General features: G+C 43.3%; 2 protein-coding genes across 2 annotated transcripts in view; one reads left to right on the top strand and one right to left on the bottom strand.

The window, feature by feature from the left end:
- The window catches only part of WDR73 (WD repeat domain 73), a 47,907-nt gene extending 42,354 nt beyond the window's left edge, over positions 1-5,553 (top strand). The window contains exons 5-8 of the mRNA XM_073661244.1: positions 1,399-1,466; positions 1,607-1,768; positions 2,984-3,349; positions 3,456-5,553. Of these exons, the coding sequence (XP_073517345.1) occupies positions 1,399-1,466; positions 1,607-1,768; positions 2,984-3,349; positions 3,456-3,709 (850 nt within the window). The 3' untranslated portion in view covers positions 3,710-5,553. The remainder of the gene's footprint in view (positions 1-1,398; positions 1,467-1,606; positions 1,769-2,983; positions 3,350-3,455) is intronic.
- A 9,963-nt stretch (positions 5,554-15,516) lies between these two features.
- Positions 15,517-18,336, bottom strand: part of LOC141190620 (sialidase-3-like) — a 101,398-nt gene continuing 98,578 nt past the window's right edge. The window contains exon 3 of the mRNA XM_073661238.1: positions 15,517-17,384. Within this exon, the coding sequence (XP_073517339.1) occupies positions 16,425-17,384 (960 nt within the window). The 3' untranslated portion in view covers positions 15,517-16,424. The remainder of the gene's footprint in view (positions 17,385-18,336) is intronic.

Genomic DNA, 18,336 nt, shown 5'->3' with positions numbered 1-18,336 from the left:
CTCTGCAGTCTTTTGGGGTCTGTCTCTCCAGCTTTCTCTGCAGTCTTTTGGGGTCTGTCTCTCCAGCTTTCTCTGCAGTCTTTTGGGGTCTGTCTCTCCAGCTTTGCACATCTAGAGGTGAAATTTTGTCCCTTCTTTGCACTCTCGCTCAGTGAGATTGGATGGAGACGTCTGTGATCAGTAATTTTCTCGTATTGTCACAGATTCTCTGGGATTTGGGTCTGGACTGTGACTGCGCCGTTCACACACAGGAATATGATCTGATCTAAACCCTCCATTGTAGCTCTAGCAGGATGTTTAGGGTCGTTGTCCTGCTGGAAGGTGAATCTACGCCTCGGTCTCAAGTCTTTTGCAGGTTTTCCTCCAGGATTGTCCTGTATTTAGCTCCATCCATCTTCCCATTAATTCTGACCAGCTTCCCTGCCCCTGCTGAAGAAAAGCCTCCCCACAGCATGATCCTGCCACCACCATGTGTGACAGTGTGGATGGTGTTTTCAGGGGAATAAAAAGTGTTAGTTTTCTGTCACACAAAGCATTTTGCTTTTAGCCTAAAAAGTTCTCCTTTGGTCTCATCTGACCAGAGCCCCTTCCTCCACATGCTCGCTGTGTCTCCTTCATGGTTTTTTGCAAACTACAAACGAGACTTAATATGTCTTTCTTCTTGCCTCTCTTCCATAAAGGCCAGATTTGTGGAGTATACGACTAATAGTTGTCCTGGACAGATCTTTTCTCCTGAGCTGTGGATCTCTGCAGCTCCTGCAGTAACCATGGGTCTCTTGACTGCTTCTCTAGTTAGTGCTCTGCACCAGGTTAGGTGGACGGGCATGTCTTGGTAGGTTTGCAGTTGCGTCATACTCCCTCCATTTTTGGATGTTGAATTGAACAGTGCTATATGAGATGTTCAGATCTTGGCTGTTTTTTTATAACCTAACCCTGCTTTACTGTTCTCCACAACTTTATCCCTGACCTGTCTGGAGGGCTCCTTGGTTTTCAGCTTTATACTTGACCTGTCTGGTGAGCTCCTTCGCTTTCATAATGATGTTTGATCCCTAATGTTCTCACACAAACATCTGAGGCCTTCACAGAACAGCCGTAGTTATACTGAGAAGAAATCACACCCAGGTGGACATAATGTACTAATTATTTGACTTCTGGCGGGGAATTGGTCACTCAGGCTTTTATTTAGGGGCATCAGACTATAGAGGGCTGAATATAAGTGTAAGTCACATTGTTCAGATTTATATTTATAAAACCCTTTATCATTTCCTTTACCCATCACAAATACTTGTTGCTTTGTGTTGGTGTCACATAAAATCCATTTAAGTTTGTGGACTTTTTCGAGGCTCTGTATATGTCTCAGGACTGTACGTGTGACCTCTTCCGTGTTCCTCCTCTCAGCCTCCTCGCCACCACTGCTCCGTCTCCGTCCCACGTTCAGATCTGGCAGATCGGAGCTGAGGATAAAGGTAATTAGTCGTCTTCTCGTGAGACGTCTTTTCTTATCTCCTGATCTTCTCCTATCTGATTCCCTTATATAACATTGTGTACAGCTATTATTCTCTGGTAGCTGCTGTTTTCTGCTCTTACATTCTGTTTTGCACTATAGATGTCATTCAGCCGACGACGTCCATTCCATCCGATCCCAGCAAGGAAACATGGACGAAGATATCCGTGTCGGGCGGCGCATCGCCCTGCGTGCTCCACGGGTCTCGGGTCAATGGCGTAAACCTCACAGACATTGAGACGGCCGGGCTCCTGTACTCATTAGGTGAGTGGCAGCACGTAGCCGTATAACCTGGAGGTGAGCTGTGCTCCCATGATGCCCTCTGCTGCGCTGCATTGTGGGTGATGTAGTGTAGTTCTAAAGATGCTATTGACATGAAATTCTCACCAGATGTCGGTAACAACCCGTCCAATCCACACCGGCAGAGATGTCCATAAATTATGTGTAATAATGAGAAATGACACAGGGAAAAAGAATTGAACACGCTTACTGAAATGTATTCAATACTTCATACAAAAGCCTTTGTTGGTGATGAAGATTCAAGATGCCTCCTGTATGGAGAAACTAGTCGCAGGCATTGCTCTGGTGTGATTTTGGCCCATTCTTCCACACAAACACTCTTCACATCCTGAAGGTTCTGTGACCTCCATCTATGAACTGTGAGCTTTAGTTCCTTCCATACATTTTCTATTGGATTCAGGTCCGGTGATCGGCTCAGCCATTCTAGCAGCTTTATTTTCTTTCTCTGAAACTAATTGAGATTCCTTGGCTGTGTGTTTGGGATCTTTGTCTTGCTCAAATTTTCCCCCTCGTTTCAGCTTCATCATCCTGGTAGATGGAAGCAGATTTTACTCCTTCCATTCATCCTTCCTACAATTATATGAATTTTGCCAGTGCCGTATGCTGAAAAACAGCCTCACACCATGATGTTCCCACCTCCACACTTCCCTGTTGGTATGGTGTTTTTGGCGTGATATGCAGCGCCTTTTGGCCTCCAAACATGGTTTGTTTTATGACATCCAAAGAGTTCAATTTTGGTCTCATCTGACCAAACTATATTCTCCCAGTATTTCACAGGCTTGTCTAAATGTTATTGAGCAAGCTGTAAACGCACTTGAACATGTTTTGTTTTTTTTCAGCAATGGAGCCAAAATCACAACTGCGACTAGTTTCTCCACACAGGAAACTTCATCACCAACAAAGGCTTTTGTTCTAAGTATTAAATAACATTCAGTAAGCGTGGTCAATACTTTTTCCTGTGTCATTTCTCGTTATCACATATAACTTAATTTATGGACATGGTGATGTCTATGGTGATTTTTCTGCCTGTGTGGATTGGGCGGGTTGTTACTGACATCTAGTGAGAATTTCATGTCAGTAGCACCTTTAGTAATAGATTTACTTAGAATAATGGTGACGTGTTGAATACTTATTTCGCCCCCTGTATGAGCGGTAACCCGGCTTCTATCCTTTCCCCAGCTGTTTCTAGCTGCGAGGCGATCGGATCACTTTCCTTTCTGGATCCCAGTACTGTCCACTTGTGCTGCCTGAGCGGCCGGCAGATAATTGCTGACATCCGGCAACCAGGGACCGCCAGTGAGGGAAGCGTGGCCCCCAATGTGCCTGGAGACGGGCGATGGGTTGCCACTGTACAGACGGACAGCCAAGACACCAGCACCAAGATTGCAAGCCTGTCTTCAGAGGGCCACATCACCATCACAGACACTCGTGATATGGGGGCTCCGTTGAAATGTGGCAAAGCCAAGTCATCCCATGGTCCCACCCCTGAGGATCTGATGTGTATCTGCTGGGCCTCTCGACTGCAAGACTGCATCTCCATCTCAGGTAAAATGTGCGGTATGGGTGTTATAAGAGGGGTGACCACCCACCTGTATTCCCTGCTCTCACTGGTAGGCATCTGTCGATCACATTGAGTCTTTATTTTCCTTAGGCCTTGATGGTACTGTCCAGATCTACGATACGGGACCATGGGACACCGTCGTAAAGGAGGTCGATGCGCTGTTCACCCACAGGGGTCACTCCGCTATGGGACAGTGTGAGGATGGGAGTGTCCCCAGGGTCACCGTCCACTCCTGGCACCCGTGGAAAGAGAGGATGTTGGTATCCGCCGCTAATGACGGCTCCTTACATATCTGGGACTGGCTGGATGGCCCATGCAGAGTGGATAATGAAGAGAAGGGTTAATTTATATATATATATATATATATATATATACTAAAAAAAACTAGCTTTATAAATTAAGAGAACTTTTGTTACAAAAAAAATAAAAATGTTCTGAATTTGGAATTTTATTGGTCGGAAGTGGAGCATCGCACCCAGCGCACAGGACAGGAGAAGTGTGTGCAAATAATACAAGTGTCAATAGTTTATTATTAGCAATTAACAAAATACTAAGTGAAAAAAGGAAAGAGAAATGTAAATCCCATCAGTATCTGGTGACTGCCCGTCGCCTCCATCATCAGTACCTGGTGACCGCACGTCGCCTTCATCATCAGTATCTGGTGACCGCCCGTCGCCTCCATCATCAGTATCTGGTGACCGCACGTCGCCTTCATCATCAGTATCTGGTGACCGCCCATCGCCTCCATCATCAGTATCTGGTGACCGCCCGTCGCCTCCATCATCAGTATCTGGTGACCGCCCGTCGCCTCCATCATCAGTATCTGGTAACCGCCCGTCGCCTCCATCATCAGTATCTGGTGACCGCACGTCGCCTTCATCATCAGTATCTGGTGACCGCCCGTTGCCTCCATCATCAGTATCTGGTGACCGCCCGTCGCCTCTATAACTTCTTCTCATCACTTGTACACAGGTTATGGAGGATCTTGGCAGGAGGTTGTTCCAAACATCTTGGAGAACTGACCCCAGATCTTCTGTGTATGAGGCTTGTGCGGATCCTTCTGTGTCTTCATGTGATCCCAGACAGTCTGGATGATGTGAGATCTGGGATCCGGGTCCGGATCATCATCCCCAGGACTCATTCTTGATAACATTGGCTGGATGTTGGGGGTCGTTGCCCAGCTGCAGAAAAAAATTTGGAGCCAATCAGATGCCTCCTGATGGTATTACATAATGGATCAGTATCTGCCAGGATTTCTCAGCGTTGAGGACACCATTAAACCTGACCGTTTCCCCAACTCCATGTGCTGAAACGCAGCCCCAAACCTGCAGGACCTTCCACCGCGCTTCACTGCTCCTGCAGACCCTCATTATTGTGCCGCTCTCCAGCCCTTTCGGGATCAAACCTTCTTCTGTTACAGCAAAATACTTCACATTGTGACTCTGGTTCCTATGTTTTCGTTCACGGTTGAGTTACTTGTCCTTGTTTCCATGTAGAAAGTTTGGGCTTTTAGGCTGAAAATCTTCCATAAAGACAACTTCTGTCCAGGCTTCCTCTTAATAGATGGGTGTATCTTGGTCCCACTGGTTGCTGCCAGTTCTGAGTTGATGGCACTGCTGGACATCTTCCGATTTTGAAAGGAAGTAACATGATGTTACTCATCTGCTGCACTAAGTTTCCTTGGCCGAACACTGAGTTCATAGTCCTCAACCTTGTCCATTTTTGGTGCTTCTACAGATCTTGACCAACACATCATGAATCCCCAGTGTGCTTTGAACCATTTGCGTGGAAGAGACCTTGTTGATGCAGTATAATTTCCTTGTCTGGTTGCTGGGCTCTGTATTGCCATGGTGTCTGACCTGTGACATGTCTTCTACTACCTCACCTTTATAGCAGAGTTTGACTGTTCTTTACCAAATTTTAAGCGTCCAACGCAGCTGTTTCTGTTTCAGTTAATGAATGTGTTTCAACCTACATATGAAAATGATGATCATTATTACCTGTTTGGTATATTTGGCTACTGATATACTCAAGTATAATCCTACAAAATCCCCGACTTTGTGCATGTTCTTAGAATAACTGATGGAGGCGACTGGCAGTCACCGGATATTGATGGGATTTACATTTCTTTTTTGTTTATTCACTTTACTTTTTTTTTTTAATTAATAAATTATTATCTTCTACTTTTGATAGCGTTCTTACACTGTAGCATTTTTTTTCCACACCTGTAACATGGCTGCCGTCACAGATCTTGACTTTCTCAGACTAAAATGACAAGTTTGCAGAGTTGTACATTGATGACATCCACGTGGCTGCTGTCCGGGTCTCTGGGATATCGGGTCGCGGAGCAGTATAGCGCTTGTCTAACATTCGGTGATTTCTTTGTTTCTCTTTTCTGCTGTTTCGGCACATTCTACGCGGTCCGACCTTCATGCGACCTTCTCGTGACACATCCGGTGTAAGAATGTCAGCTCCGCTGGCCGAGAGTGAAGAAAAATAAAGAGACGGAAGCCTTAGTGTATATACAGTGTATTCCTGTGAGATATTTCCTTCCTTCTCGTGAGACACATATAGATTTGTACTGAGAAAAATAATTCCCTGGCTAAGAACGAATATTAGAGTGGTGATCGGCTTCACGTAATCTCTTGACGATGGAGGTACCGGTACCATAACTAGTCCTCCACTCCATTGTATTCATTGGGGGGTCATGTATCGAGTGCTTCCCTGCATATACACCAAAACACAATGGCGCCCGCACGGGACTATACTAATATACCAGACAGGGTACGTCTTAAGCTTCTGAAATCATATGCTTGTGCCATTGTGTTCTACAGTCATGGCCGAAAGTGTTGGCACCCTTGAAATTGTTACTGAAAATGAAGTATTTCTCCAAGAAAATTATTACAATTTTGATTTGTTATACACATGTGTATTGAAACAACACAAAAAAAAAACAGAGAAAAGGGCAAATTGGACATAATTTCACATAAAACTCCAAAATTGCACCAGACAAAATTGTTGGCACCTTTCCAAAATTGTGGGTGAACAACATTGTTTCAAACCTGTGATGCTCATTCACCCTCACCTGCCGCAAGTAACAGGTGTGGGCAATATGAAAATCACACCTGAAACCGGATAAAAAAGGGGAGAAGTTGACTCAATCTTTGCATTATGCGTGCCACACTAAGCATGGAGAACAGAAAGAGGAGAAGAGAACTGTCTGAGGACTTGAGAACCCAAATTGTTGAAAAATGTTAATAATCCAAGGTTACAAGTCCATCTCCAGAGATCCTGATGTTCCTTTGTCCACGGTGCGCATAATAGAAGTTTACAACCCATCCATAGCACTGAAGCTAATCTCCCTGGACGTGGACGGCAGAGAAAATTTGATGAAAGGTTGCAACGCAGGATAGTCCAGATGGTGGATAAGCAGCCTTAATCAAGTTCCAAAGAAATTCAAGCTGTCCTGCAGGCTTAGGGGGCAACAATGTCAGTGCAAACTATCTATTGACATGTGAATGAAATGAAACGCTGTGGCAGGAGACCCAGGAGGACCCCACTACTGATAAAGGGACATAAAAAAGCTAGACTGCAGTTTGCCAAAATGTACGTGAGTATGCCAAAATCCTTCTGGGAAAGCGTCTTGTGGACAGATGAAACCAAGGTGGAGCTTTTTGGTAAAGCACATCCTTCTACTGTTTACTGAAAACGGAATGATGTGTACAAAAAAAAGAACCCAGTACCTACAGTCAAATATGGTGGAGGTTCAAAGATGTTTTGGGGCTGTTTTACTGCCTTGACTGTGTGCAAGGCATCATGAAATCTGGAAATTACCAAAGGATTTTGGGTAGCAATGTAGAGCCCAGTGTCAAAAAGCTGGGTCATGGGTCTTCCAGCAGGACAATGACCCCAAACATATTTCAAGAAGCCCCTAGAAATGGATGGAAACAAAGCACCAGAGAGATCTGAAGTGGCAGCAATGAGTCTGGATCTAAATCCCATTGAATACCTGTGGAGAGATCTTACAATTGCTGTTGGGAGAAGACGTCTTCAAATATAAGAGACCTGGAGCACCTTGCAAAATAAAAGTCGTCCAAAATCCCAGCTGAGAGTTATAAGAAGCTTGCTGATGGTTATAGGAAGCGACTAATTGTAGCTATATACAGTGGGTACGGAAAGTATTCAGACCCCTTTAAATTTTTCACTCTTTGTTTCATTGCAGCCATTTGGTAAATTGTAAAAAGTTCATTTTTTTCTCATTAAAGTCCACTCTGCACCCCATCTTGACTGAAAAAAAAACAGAAATGTAGACATTTTTGCAAATTTATTAAAAAAGAAAAACTGAAATATCACATGGTCATAAGTATTCAGACCCTTTGCTCAGTATTGAGTAGAAGCCCCCTTTTGAGCTAGTACAGCCATGAGCCTTCTTGGGAATGATGCAACAAGCTTTTCACCCCTGGATTTGGGGATCCTCTGCCATTCTTCCTGCAGATCCTCTCCAGTTCCGTCAGGTTGGATGGTGAACCTTGGTGGACAGCCATTTTCAGGTCTCTCCAGAGATGCTCAATTGGGTTTAGGTCAGGGCTCTGGCTGGGCCAGTCAAGAATGGTCACAGAGCTGTTCTGAAGCCACTCCTTTGGTATTTTAGCTGTGTGCTTAGGGTCATTGTCTTGTTGGAAGGTGAACCTTCGGCCAAGTCTGCGGTCCAGAGCACTCTAGAAGAGGTTTTCATCCAGGATATCTCTGTACTTGGCCACATTCATGTTTCCTTCAATTGCAACCAGTTGTCCTGTCCCTGCAGCTGAAAAACACCCCCATAGCATGATGCTGCCACCACGTTTTACTGTTGGGATTGTATTGGGCAGGTGATGAGCAGTGCCCGGTTTTCTCCACACATACCCTTAGAATTATCACCAAAAAGTTCTATATTCATCTCATCAGACCAGAGAATCTTATTTCTCATAGTCTGGGAGTCCTTCATGTGTTTTTGAGCAAACTCTATGCAGGCTTTCATATGTCTTGCACTGAGGAGAGGCTTCCGTCAGGCCACTCTGCCATAAAGGCCCGACTGGTGGAGGACTGCAGTGATAGTTGACTTTGTGGAACTTTCTCCCATCTCCCTATTGCATCTCTGGAGCTCGGCCACAGTGATCTTGGGGTTCTTCTTTACCTCTCTCACCAAGGCTCTTCTCCCACGATTGCTCAGTTTGGTGGGACGGCCAGGTCTAGGAAGTCTGGTGGTCCCAAACTTCTTCCATTTAAGGATTATAGAGGCCAGTGTGCCCTTAGGAACCTTGAGTAATGCAGAAATTCTTTTATAACCTTGGCCAGATCTGTGCCTTGCCACAATTCTGTCTCTGAGCTCCTTGGGCAGTTCCTTTGAGCTCATGATTCTCATTTGGTCTGACATGCACTGTGAGCTGTGAGGTCTTATATAGACAGGTGTGTGCCTTTCCAAATCAAGTCCTATCAGTTTAATTAAACACAGCTGGACTCCAATGAAGGAGTAGAACCATCTCAAGGAGGATCACAAGGAAATGGACAGCATGTGACTTAAATATGAGTGTCTGAGCAAAGGGTCTGAATACTTATGACCATGTGATAGTTCAGCTTTTCTTTTTTAATAAATTTGCAAAAATTTCTACATTTCTGTTTTTTTCAGTCACGATGGGGTGTAGAGTGGACTTTAATGAGAAAAAAAATGAACTTTTTAGAATTTACCAAATGGTTGTAATGAAACAGAGTGAAAAATGTAAAGGGGTCTGAATACTTTCCGTACCCACTGTTTTCCAAAGGGTGTGGAACCAAATATTAAGTTGAGGGAGCCAACAATTTTGTCTGGACTGTTTTGGGGGTTTTGTGTGGAATTATGTCCAATTTGCCTTTTTTTCATTTTCTTTTATGTCGTTCCAATAAACACAAAGGAAATAAACATGTGTAGCAATGTGTGAATGTAATAATGTTCTGGGAGAAATACTTCCATTTTCTGGAACAATTTCAAGGGTGCCATGACTGTATGTCCTGCAAAGTGAAGCAGCATGTACTCACTCTGGTTTCACGAGCACATTGTGCATGTGCCGAAACTTCATCAGGTTGCAACGCAGGCAAGTAGGCCATGCTTATGTGCACTGGAATTAGGCAACTGTCACGAGTGTATCAGAGGTGACAGACAGTCGCCCTGCAGTTGGTTGCAGGAGATCTCTACGTTTGGCGTTACAGACAGCTTCTTAGAGGATGGCTGTCTTTAGGACCCAGCGGCTACCTCCCTCTGGCTAATTAGCTCCCTGGCCTGACTGTATAAATACCTGGTGTGTCTGAGAGGGAGGTGCCGGCGATATTCATTTCTATTTGTGAAGGCTTAGCAGGAGCAGTACTTCGTCCTCTGTGGAGCTTGAGGCCGAGTTCGCATTTGTCTGGAGTCGTCTAAAGCTAAGCAATCGCCCCCTGTTTGTCTACCCATGTTGTCTATATAGTTTAGTGGAGATCAACTAGTGCTCATCTCCTCCCATCCCTAGCCTTAGCCATATGCGAGGGAAAGACAGGGCGAGGCACACGTGCGGCGATTACTGAAGAGGCAATATAGGAACGGTAGTTGAGACAGGGTGACACTAGACCAGACTAGGAGGTCTCCACTCCCCCCTTTCCCTAGTGTCTGGGCTCACTTTCCCACTGTGTTGCACTAGTCTTTCCCACACCTGGCGTGACAGCAACGGTGATTATGTAGGATTATGTAACCATATAATACAGTAGATGATATATCATCTGAAGCTTCTAAAATAAAAACATTTGCCATTGTGTTCTAGCTCTGGCACATGTGCAATAAAGCAAAATGCACGTGCCAGGCTACATCAGTGGAAACCGTCAGCTTGTTGTATACTGGCTTCTGACCACTTGCGCCAGAACCGAAAGACAATAGCGGATGCAGAAGATTTTATTACATGTACATCTTTCAAGTCTTTAAAATCCCATTTATGAGCCATTGCCTTGTAGTTCTGGCGCATGCACAATGAACAGAATGCACATGCCCAGGCTACATGTGCTGGAAACCAGAATATTGTCTGACGAGGATCCCAGCTTTGAAAATTCACACATTTGCCGTAGCCTGCTTGTTCTGGCGCATGCGCAGTGAACAAGTTGGCCGACTCATTTCGAGCGTTAAACACTCTTAGTCACAGCATAGTGCTCGAAACGCATAGGCCAAGTGTTTCTATTTTATCCCGATTTTTTTAAAAACATACCAATAAATAATAGTTTTAAGATATTGAGATATTGGCTCTAGCTGGATACCTGTTTTGTTCAGTGACCATTCTACCTGGGAACCAGATCTAGGATTCTTTCGTGCACCACAAATGTCGACGATGATTGCCCGCGCTGATGAGCTGATGTGAACTCCCCTATTTTTTTCCTATTTGTGCACTGGAGCAGGATACGCTTGCTTAGACTAAATCAGTGCGCTGAGCATGCGCTGGAGAACAGAAACTGTCGGAGAAGAATCCCAGCTCGATTTACACCTGCTTCAGTACCAAAAGCAAATTGTGCATGCATGATAATATATCACAGAGAACATCTTTGCGAGCCCTGAGCTCTGACGAGTGTCTAACAATCCAAGTTTGTTGTACACCTGTTCCAAAACCAAAAGACAATGGCGCATGCGTAGTGAAGAAGAGCGCACTGAGCATGTGCAGGAAAGCTTGTTGTGCAGCTGCGTCAACTGCGCATGCGAGGGATAGTGAGAAAATTCTCAATTGTGTAGAAATCATGCGGATTTTAACTTTACAAGGCGACTTGTGGCAAATCCACTACAGGTTCACCCTAGAAAAAAAGTCTACAACGTGTGAATGTCGTCCTAGCCCCAGGACATTGCCTGATATTCCAGCACTTGTTTATTAATAATACGCCGTATACACATAATAGCTCCGGTACAGTTTGTTATTATTATTATCTCGTCCTTTACAGATACAAAAATATATACAGTTGAAACCAGAAGTTTCCATCCACTATATAAAAAGACACATCTGCATGTTTTTCTCAATATCTGACATGAAATCAGAATAAACCTTTCCCGTTTTAGGTCACTTAGGATTACCATAATTTTTAATATTTGCCAAATGCCAGAGTAATGAGAGAGAGAATGTTTTAAGGCATTTGTATTACTTACTGCAAAGTCAAAAGTTTACATACACTAAGATTACTATGCCTTTAAACAATTCTGGACTGCCCATATGATGATGTTGTGTTTGGAATCTTCTGGGTTTTTTTTGGCAACATCTGAGTTAATTAGAAACACACCTGTGAATGTATTTTAATGCACACCTGAAACACACTGCTTCTTTGTGTAGCATCATGGGAAAGTCTAAAGAAATTAGCCAATATATCAGGAAGAGAATTGTGGTCTTGCACAAATCTGGCTCATCCTTGGGTACAATTTCAAGATCCCTGAAGGTGCCTCGTTCATCTGTACAAGCAAGATGGGAATGTCCAGCCATCATACCGCTCAGGAAGGAGACGGGTTCTGTGTCTCAGAGATGAACGTGCTTTGGTCCGACATGTACATATCAACCCAAGGACAAAACCAAAAGACCTTGTGAAAATGAAGGCGGAAGCTGGTAAGATTGTGTCAATATCCACAGTGAAACGAGTACTGTATCAACATGGTCTGAAAGGCCACTCTGCCAGGAAGAAGCCATTACTCCAAAAGAAACATAAAAAAAAAAACAGATTAATGTTTGCAAATGCACACAGGAATAAAGACCTTAATTTTTGGAGACATGTCCTGTGGTCTGATGAAACTAAAATTGAACTTTTTGGGCATAATGGCCATCGTTACTTTTGGAGGAAAAAGGGAGAAGCTTGGAAGCCTAAGAACACCATCCCAACTGTGAAACACGAGGGTGGCAGCATCATGTTGTGGGGTTGTTTTGCTGCAGGAGGGACTGATGCACTTCACAAAATAGATGGCATCATGAGAAAAGAAGATTATGTAGCAATACTGAAGCAACATCTCAAGACATCAGCCGGGAAGTTAAAGCTTGGGGGGAAATGGGTCTTCCAAATGGACAATGACCCGAAGCATGCTGTCAAAATGGTAACAAAGTGGCTTAAGGATAACAAAGTCAATGTTTTGGAGAGGCCATCACAAAGCCCTGATCTCAATCCTATTAAAAATTTATGGGCAAAGCTGAAAAGGCTGCGAGCGCCTAGCAAGGCGACCTACAAACCTGGATCAGTTACATCAGTTTTGTCAGGAGGAATCGGCCCAAATTCCACCAACTATTGTGAGAAGCTGTGGAAGGAGATCCCAAACGTCTGACCCAAGTCATTCAGTTTAAGGGCAATGGCACCAAATACTAATGAAATGTATGTAAACTTTTGACTTTGCAGTAAGTAATAAAAATGCCTTAAAACATTATCTCTCTCTCTCATTATTCTGGCATTTGGCAAATATTAAAAATTATGGAAATCCTAATTGACCTAAAATGGGAAAGGTTTATTGTGATTTCATGTCAGATATTGAGAAAAACATGCAGATGTGTCTTTATATATAGTGGATGGAAACTTCTGGTTTCAACTGTATATGACTAAAAACATAGAAAAATAGGAAATGTCTTTTGTTAGTGCTGAGCTTGTATACAGAATAAATGTGTGAGATTCAAGAAACCCGGGAAGGGAGGGGTTAATTAACATTTTTCTACACAGTGATTAAATTGCTTCAAGGAGAACATTCAATCTCGATTGCACAATTTGATTGGATGATATCAGATCCATATATATATATATATAAAATATATACACATACGCAGTGTTGTGAAAAGTGTTTGCCCCCTCCTGATTTCTTATTCTTTTGCATGGTTGTCACACTTAAATGTTTCAGATCACAAAACAAATGTAAATATTGGACAAAGATAACACAAGTAACCACAAAATGCCATTTTTAATTGAATTGAATTTTATTGTTTAGGAAAAAAGAAATCCAAACCTACAAGGCCCTGTGTGATGAAGTTATTGCTCCCCCTTCCCTAAAACATAAATTAACTGTGGTTTATCACATTTTTGGGAAGCTGAGTTCAATTTCCCTAGCCACACACATTCCTGATTACTGCCACACCTGTTCTCAATCACTTAAACAGGACCGGCCTGACAAAGTAGACCAAAAGATCCTCAAAAGCTAGACGTCATGCTGCGATCCAAAGAAATTCAGGAACAAATGAGAAACAAAGTAATTGAGATCTATCAGTCTGGAAAAAGGTTATAAAGCCATTTCTAAAGCTTTGGGACTCCAGAAAACCACAGTGAGAGCCATTATCCACAAATGGTGAAAACATGGAACAGTGGTGAACCTTCCCAGTAGTGGCCGGCCAACCAAAATTACCCCAAGGTCGCAGTGAAGGCTCATCCAAGAGGTCGCAAAAGACCCCACAACAATATCCAAATAACTGCAAGCCTCAGTTCATGACTCCACCATAAGAAAGAGACTGGGCAAAAATGTAATGCATGGCAGAGTTCCAAGACAAAAAACACTGCTGAGAAATAAGAACATAAAGGCTGGTCTCAGTTTTGCCAGAAAACATCTTGATTATCGCCAAGACTTTTTGGAGAATACTACGGACTGACGAGACAAAAGTTGGACTTTTTGGAAGGTGTATGTCCCATTAAATCTGGCGTAGAAGTAACACAGCATTTCAGAAAAGGAACATCATACCAACAGTAAAATATGGTGGTGGTAGTGTGATGGTCTGGGGCTGTTTTGCTGCTTCAGGATCTGTAAGACTTCCTGTGGTAAATGGAACCATGAATTCTGCTGTCTACCAAAAAATCTTAAAGGAGAATGTCCGGCCATCTGCTCCTGACCTCAAGTTGAAGAGCACTTGGGTTACGCAGCAGGCAATGATCCAAAACACACCAGCAAGTCCACCTCTGAATGGCTTAAGAAAAACAAAATTAAGACTTTGCAATGGCCTAGTCAAAGTCCTGACCTTAATCCGATTGAGATGCTGTGGCCGTACCTTAAACAGGCGGCTCATGCTCGGAAACCCTCCAATGTGGCTGAATTACAAAAATGAGCGGCCAAAATACCTCCAGAGCATTGTAAAGACTCATTGCCAGTTATCGCAAATGCTTGATTGCAGTTGTTGCTGCTAAGGGCGGCCCAACCAGTTATTAGGTTTAGGGGGCAATCACTTTATCACACAGGGCCCTGTAGGTTTGGATTTCTTTTTCCCTTAATAATAAAGACCTTCATTTAAACACTGCATTTTGTGGTTACTTGTGTTATCTTTCTCTAATATTTACATTTGTTACATTTGTGATCTGAGACATTTAAGTGACAAACATGCAAAAGAATAAGAGATCAGGAAGGGGGCAAACACTTTTTCACACCACTGTATATATAATATACCAGTGCACAACAAAATGGTGGCCTTGACAACCAATGGGGTGCTACTGCAATGAGAAACTGAGAAACTGAAAGCCAGACTGTGATTGGTTGTTGTGTATTCTGTCATTTTCTTAAAATTCTACCCATTAACTTCATTATATCTGTCAGAGGGAAAGCAGGGAGACAACTAAGATGGCGCCCACAGGGGATATCAACCCGAACTCCTGAAAAACCAATCACTACTGTATCGCTGCATAACCAATGACACTCAGCAGTGCGGAAAAGATGGCGGCAACTAATATGGCCGACACCTAGCTCTAATAGGGTGCAGATTAGATATACTGGGGTCCTGTATTTATTTAGGGGTCTGAATATATTGAGGGGCCTGGTCTTAGGTCGGTATTTAGGGGTCTGGTGTTTATTTTGGGGGTCTGTACTGGAGTATGTTTATTTAGGTATACGATCTGGGGTCTGTATTTATTGAGGTGGTCTGATTTTGGATCAGATTTTTTTTTGAGGGGTCTGGTTTTGGGTCTGTATTTATTTAGGGATCTGGTCTGGGGTTTAATTATTTTGGGGTCTGATCTGGGGTCTGTATTTACTTATTAGATATGGTGTCTGGATTTATTTAGGGCTCCGATTTAGTACTATATTTACTACAGGGTCTGGTCTGGGGTCTGGATTTATTTAGGGCTCTGGTCTAGGTATATTTTTTTTTGGTCTGGTGTCTGAGTTTATTCAGAGGGTCTGGGGTTTGCGATCTGTATCTATTGAGGGGCTGGTCTGAGGCCTATATTTATTTATTGGCTCAGGTGTCTGTATTTATTTTGGGGTCTGGTTTCAGGCCTGTATATATTTAGAGTTTTGGGGTCTGTATATATTTATAAGTTCTGGTCTGGTGTCTGTATTTATTAGGGCTCCAGACTAGTTCTTTATTTATTTGAGGGTCCGGTTTGCGATCGGTATCTATTGAGGGGTCTGGTCTGAGGCCTATATTTATTTATTGGCTCAGGTGTCTGTATTTATTTTGGGGTCTGGTTTCAGGCCTGTATATATTTAGAGTTTTGGGGTCTGTATATATTTATAAGTTCTGGTCTGGTGTCTGTATTTATTAGGGCTCCAGACTAGTTCTTTATTTATTTGAGGGTCCGGTTTGCGATCTGTATCTATTGAGGGGTCTGATCTGGGGCCTATATTTATTTATTGGGTCTGGTGGCTGAATTTATTTAGGGGTCTGGTCTGAGGCCTTTATGTATTTATGGTTTTAGCCTCTATATTTATTTAGGGGATCTGGTCTACTTCTATATTTATAGAAGTCTGGTGGCTGAGTTTATTTAGGGGTGTTGTTGGGAGTCTTTATTTATTGAAGGGTCTATGTTTGGGGGTTCTGCATTGGGCTCAGTATTGAATTAGGCGTCTTGGAGTCTGAATTTTTTTAGGTCTGAAATTAGGGGATCTAGTATAGGGTCCATTAGAGGACCTGTTTTCATTTTGGGGTGTATTGATGTAGGTTTGTGGGGCATTTCCTAGAAATGGCAGCCATAGTGGTTGTCACCCAGCTATTACTGATAACATTTCAAAAATAGCAGATTTTTCATCCACGACAAAATGGTGTCCCTGGTTCTTATATGTTTAGGAAATTTTTGATCTTAGGTTTGAACGCCCCTTGGATCTTAATACGTTCACTTCCTGAACCTGGCGAACAGACTTTTCTTCTTGTTGATATTTTCAAGGACATCTTCCACAGTAAACAGACAGAAGTTGATCTCCTCGTAAGGCGCCTCAGCTCCACTCTCAAAGAGGATTGCGAATGTATTAGCGTCCCTACAATCGGCAAGATCTGAGTATCCCGAGGGACCATCATGAATGACCCACGGCTTAGACCAGGCCTCGGACATCAGCGGTGACTTGTTCAGGTAGATGCCCAGATCTCGGTTGTCTTTCTTTGCCGGGTGTGAGAAGAGAAGCCAGTGACGCCGCTCCTGACCCGGTTGTTCAAAACCAGGAAAACCCAAGACGCTGCCGGAGCATCCGCCCTTCTCTGACTCTTTCAACTTACGACTTTTTTCGGCGATCTTAAATTCACCTCCGACATTTAGCATCAGTGCCTCCACGCGCTTTTTGGAGAGGCTCCGAGCGTTGCAGTACAGCATTTTCTGACCATCTTCAGACATGATTTCTGCCAGTTGAGATTCTCCGCACTCATGCTTTTCAATCCGCTCTGATATGCGCCACCTGTTGCCTTGGTCCTCGCTGTAGATGTAAAATGCGTGAGCTTTGGTGGACCACCAACGTATGCACCAAAATTTGGCAACGTACACATAGGCTGGGACCACAAGCTTGCCACATTGAGTCTGGATGCCATGACCAGGAGACACGTAGAGCGTGGCTAGGTTCCTGATGCCGCTCGTCACGTCAGTGATGTCTATGGGGGCGCTCCACGTCTTCCCGCAGTCCTGGCTGGTGGAGTAGCAGAGCTTGGAGCTGTTCCCCCACTTTCTCATCTGCTCTTCCGTTACACCTCTGGGGACACAGTTGAAGAAAAGGAACAGGGTCTTGGTGGCATCTTCGTAGACCTGACAAGGGTTGATCATGCGATGATTTTTCACGCAGATGTCGTGTAAACTCTGGAGACCTTCCCACTGAAAATATATAAAATATATAGAAAGAATTGTATAAGAAAGAATTGTATAAGAATACTACTGCATTAGTTTAGGGGTATGGTCTGGGGTCTGTGTTTATTTATATAAATAGAAAAAAAACGATGGCACTTCCAATACAAGAAATAGGTGTGAACAGGTGCTTACTAGGGGGAGCTACCTCCATATACAATTAACAAACAAAGTATCACTCTTTAACACTTAGTATATAATTATGAGGTATGAAATATGAATAGCATTACTGCTGTGGAAAATAGAATTATATTATAATTATATACTAAGCGTTACAGAGTGCTACTTTGTTTGTTAATTGTATATGGAGGTAGCTCCCCCTAGTAAGCACCTGTTCACACCTATTTCTTGAATTGGAAGTGCAGTCAGTTTTTTCTGTTTCCATATTTAAGCTTTGACTGAGCACTCCACCTCTATGCCGCAGGTGGTTTTAATTGCAGTAGGATTTTACTTTCCCACACATAAGCAGACGAATGTCCCTTAGAGAGGTATTCACATTGGTAGGGTCCTGACATTGAGAAACACCTTATCGTGGCTGTCAGGTAAACATGAATTGGCCAATTTATGCACTAAGATTTCTCATTTATTTCTATATTCCACAACAGTAATGCTATTCAGATTTCATACTTCATAATTATATACTAAGCGTTACAGAGTGCTACTTTGTTTGTTAATTGTGTTTATTTATATGTCAGGCCTGTAGTTGTAGATATATAGGGGTCTGGTACGTTAAACTGAGGGTCTCAGGTGAGTAGTAATTTAATGGTCTGGTCTTTGTTCTGCTTTTATTCATGGGGTCCGATCTGCAGTCTTTATTTGTTTAATGTGTCTGGTGTGGGGTCTTTATTTATTGGGGGGTCTGGTCTGTAGTCACTATTTGAGCTAGGGGCAGGGGCGGACTGGCCCACCGGAGGATCGGGAA

Source organism: Phyllobates terribilis, unplaced genomic scaffold, assembly GCF_046119375.1.
Source record: "Phyllobates terribilis strain yellow unplaced genomic scaffold, ASM4611937v1 Scaffold_2__4_contigs__length_985480577, whole genome shotgun sequence".
NCBI lineage: Eukaryota > Metazoa > Chordata > Amphibia > Anura > Dendrobatidae > Phyllobates > Phyllobates terribilis.
Note: the sequence above shows the minus strand (reverse complement) of the source record. Positions and strands in the feature narration are given on the sequence as shown.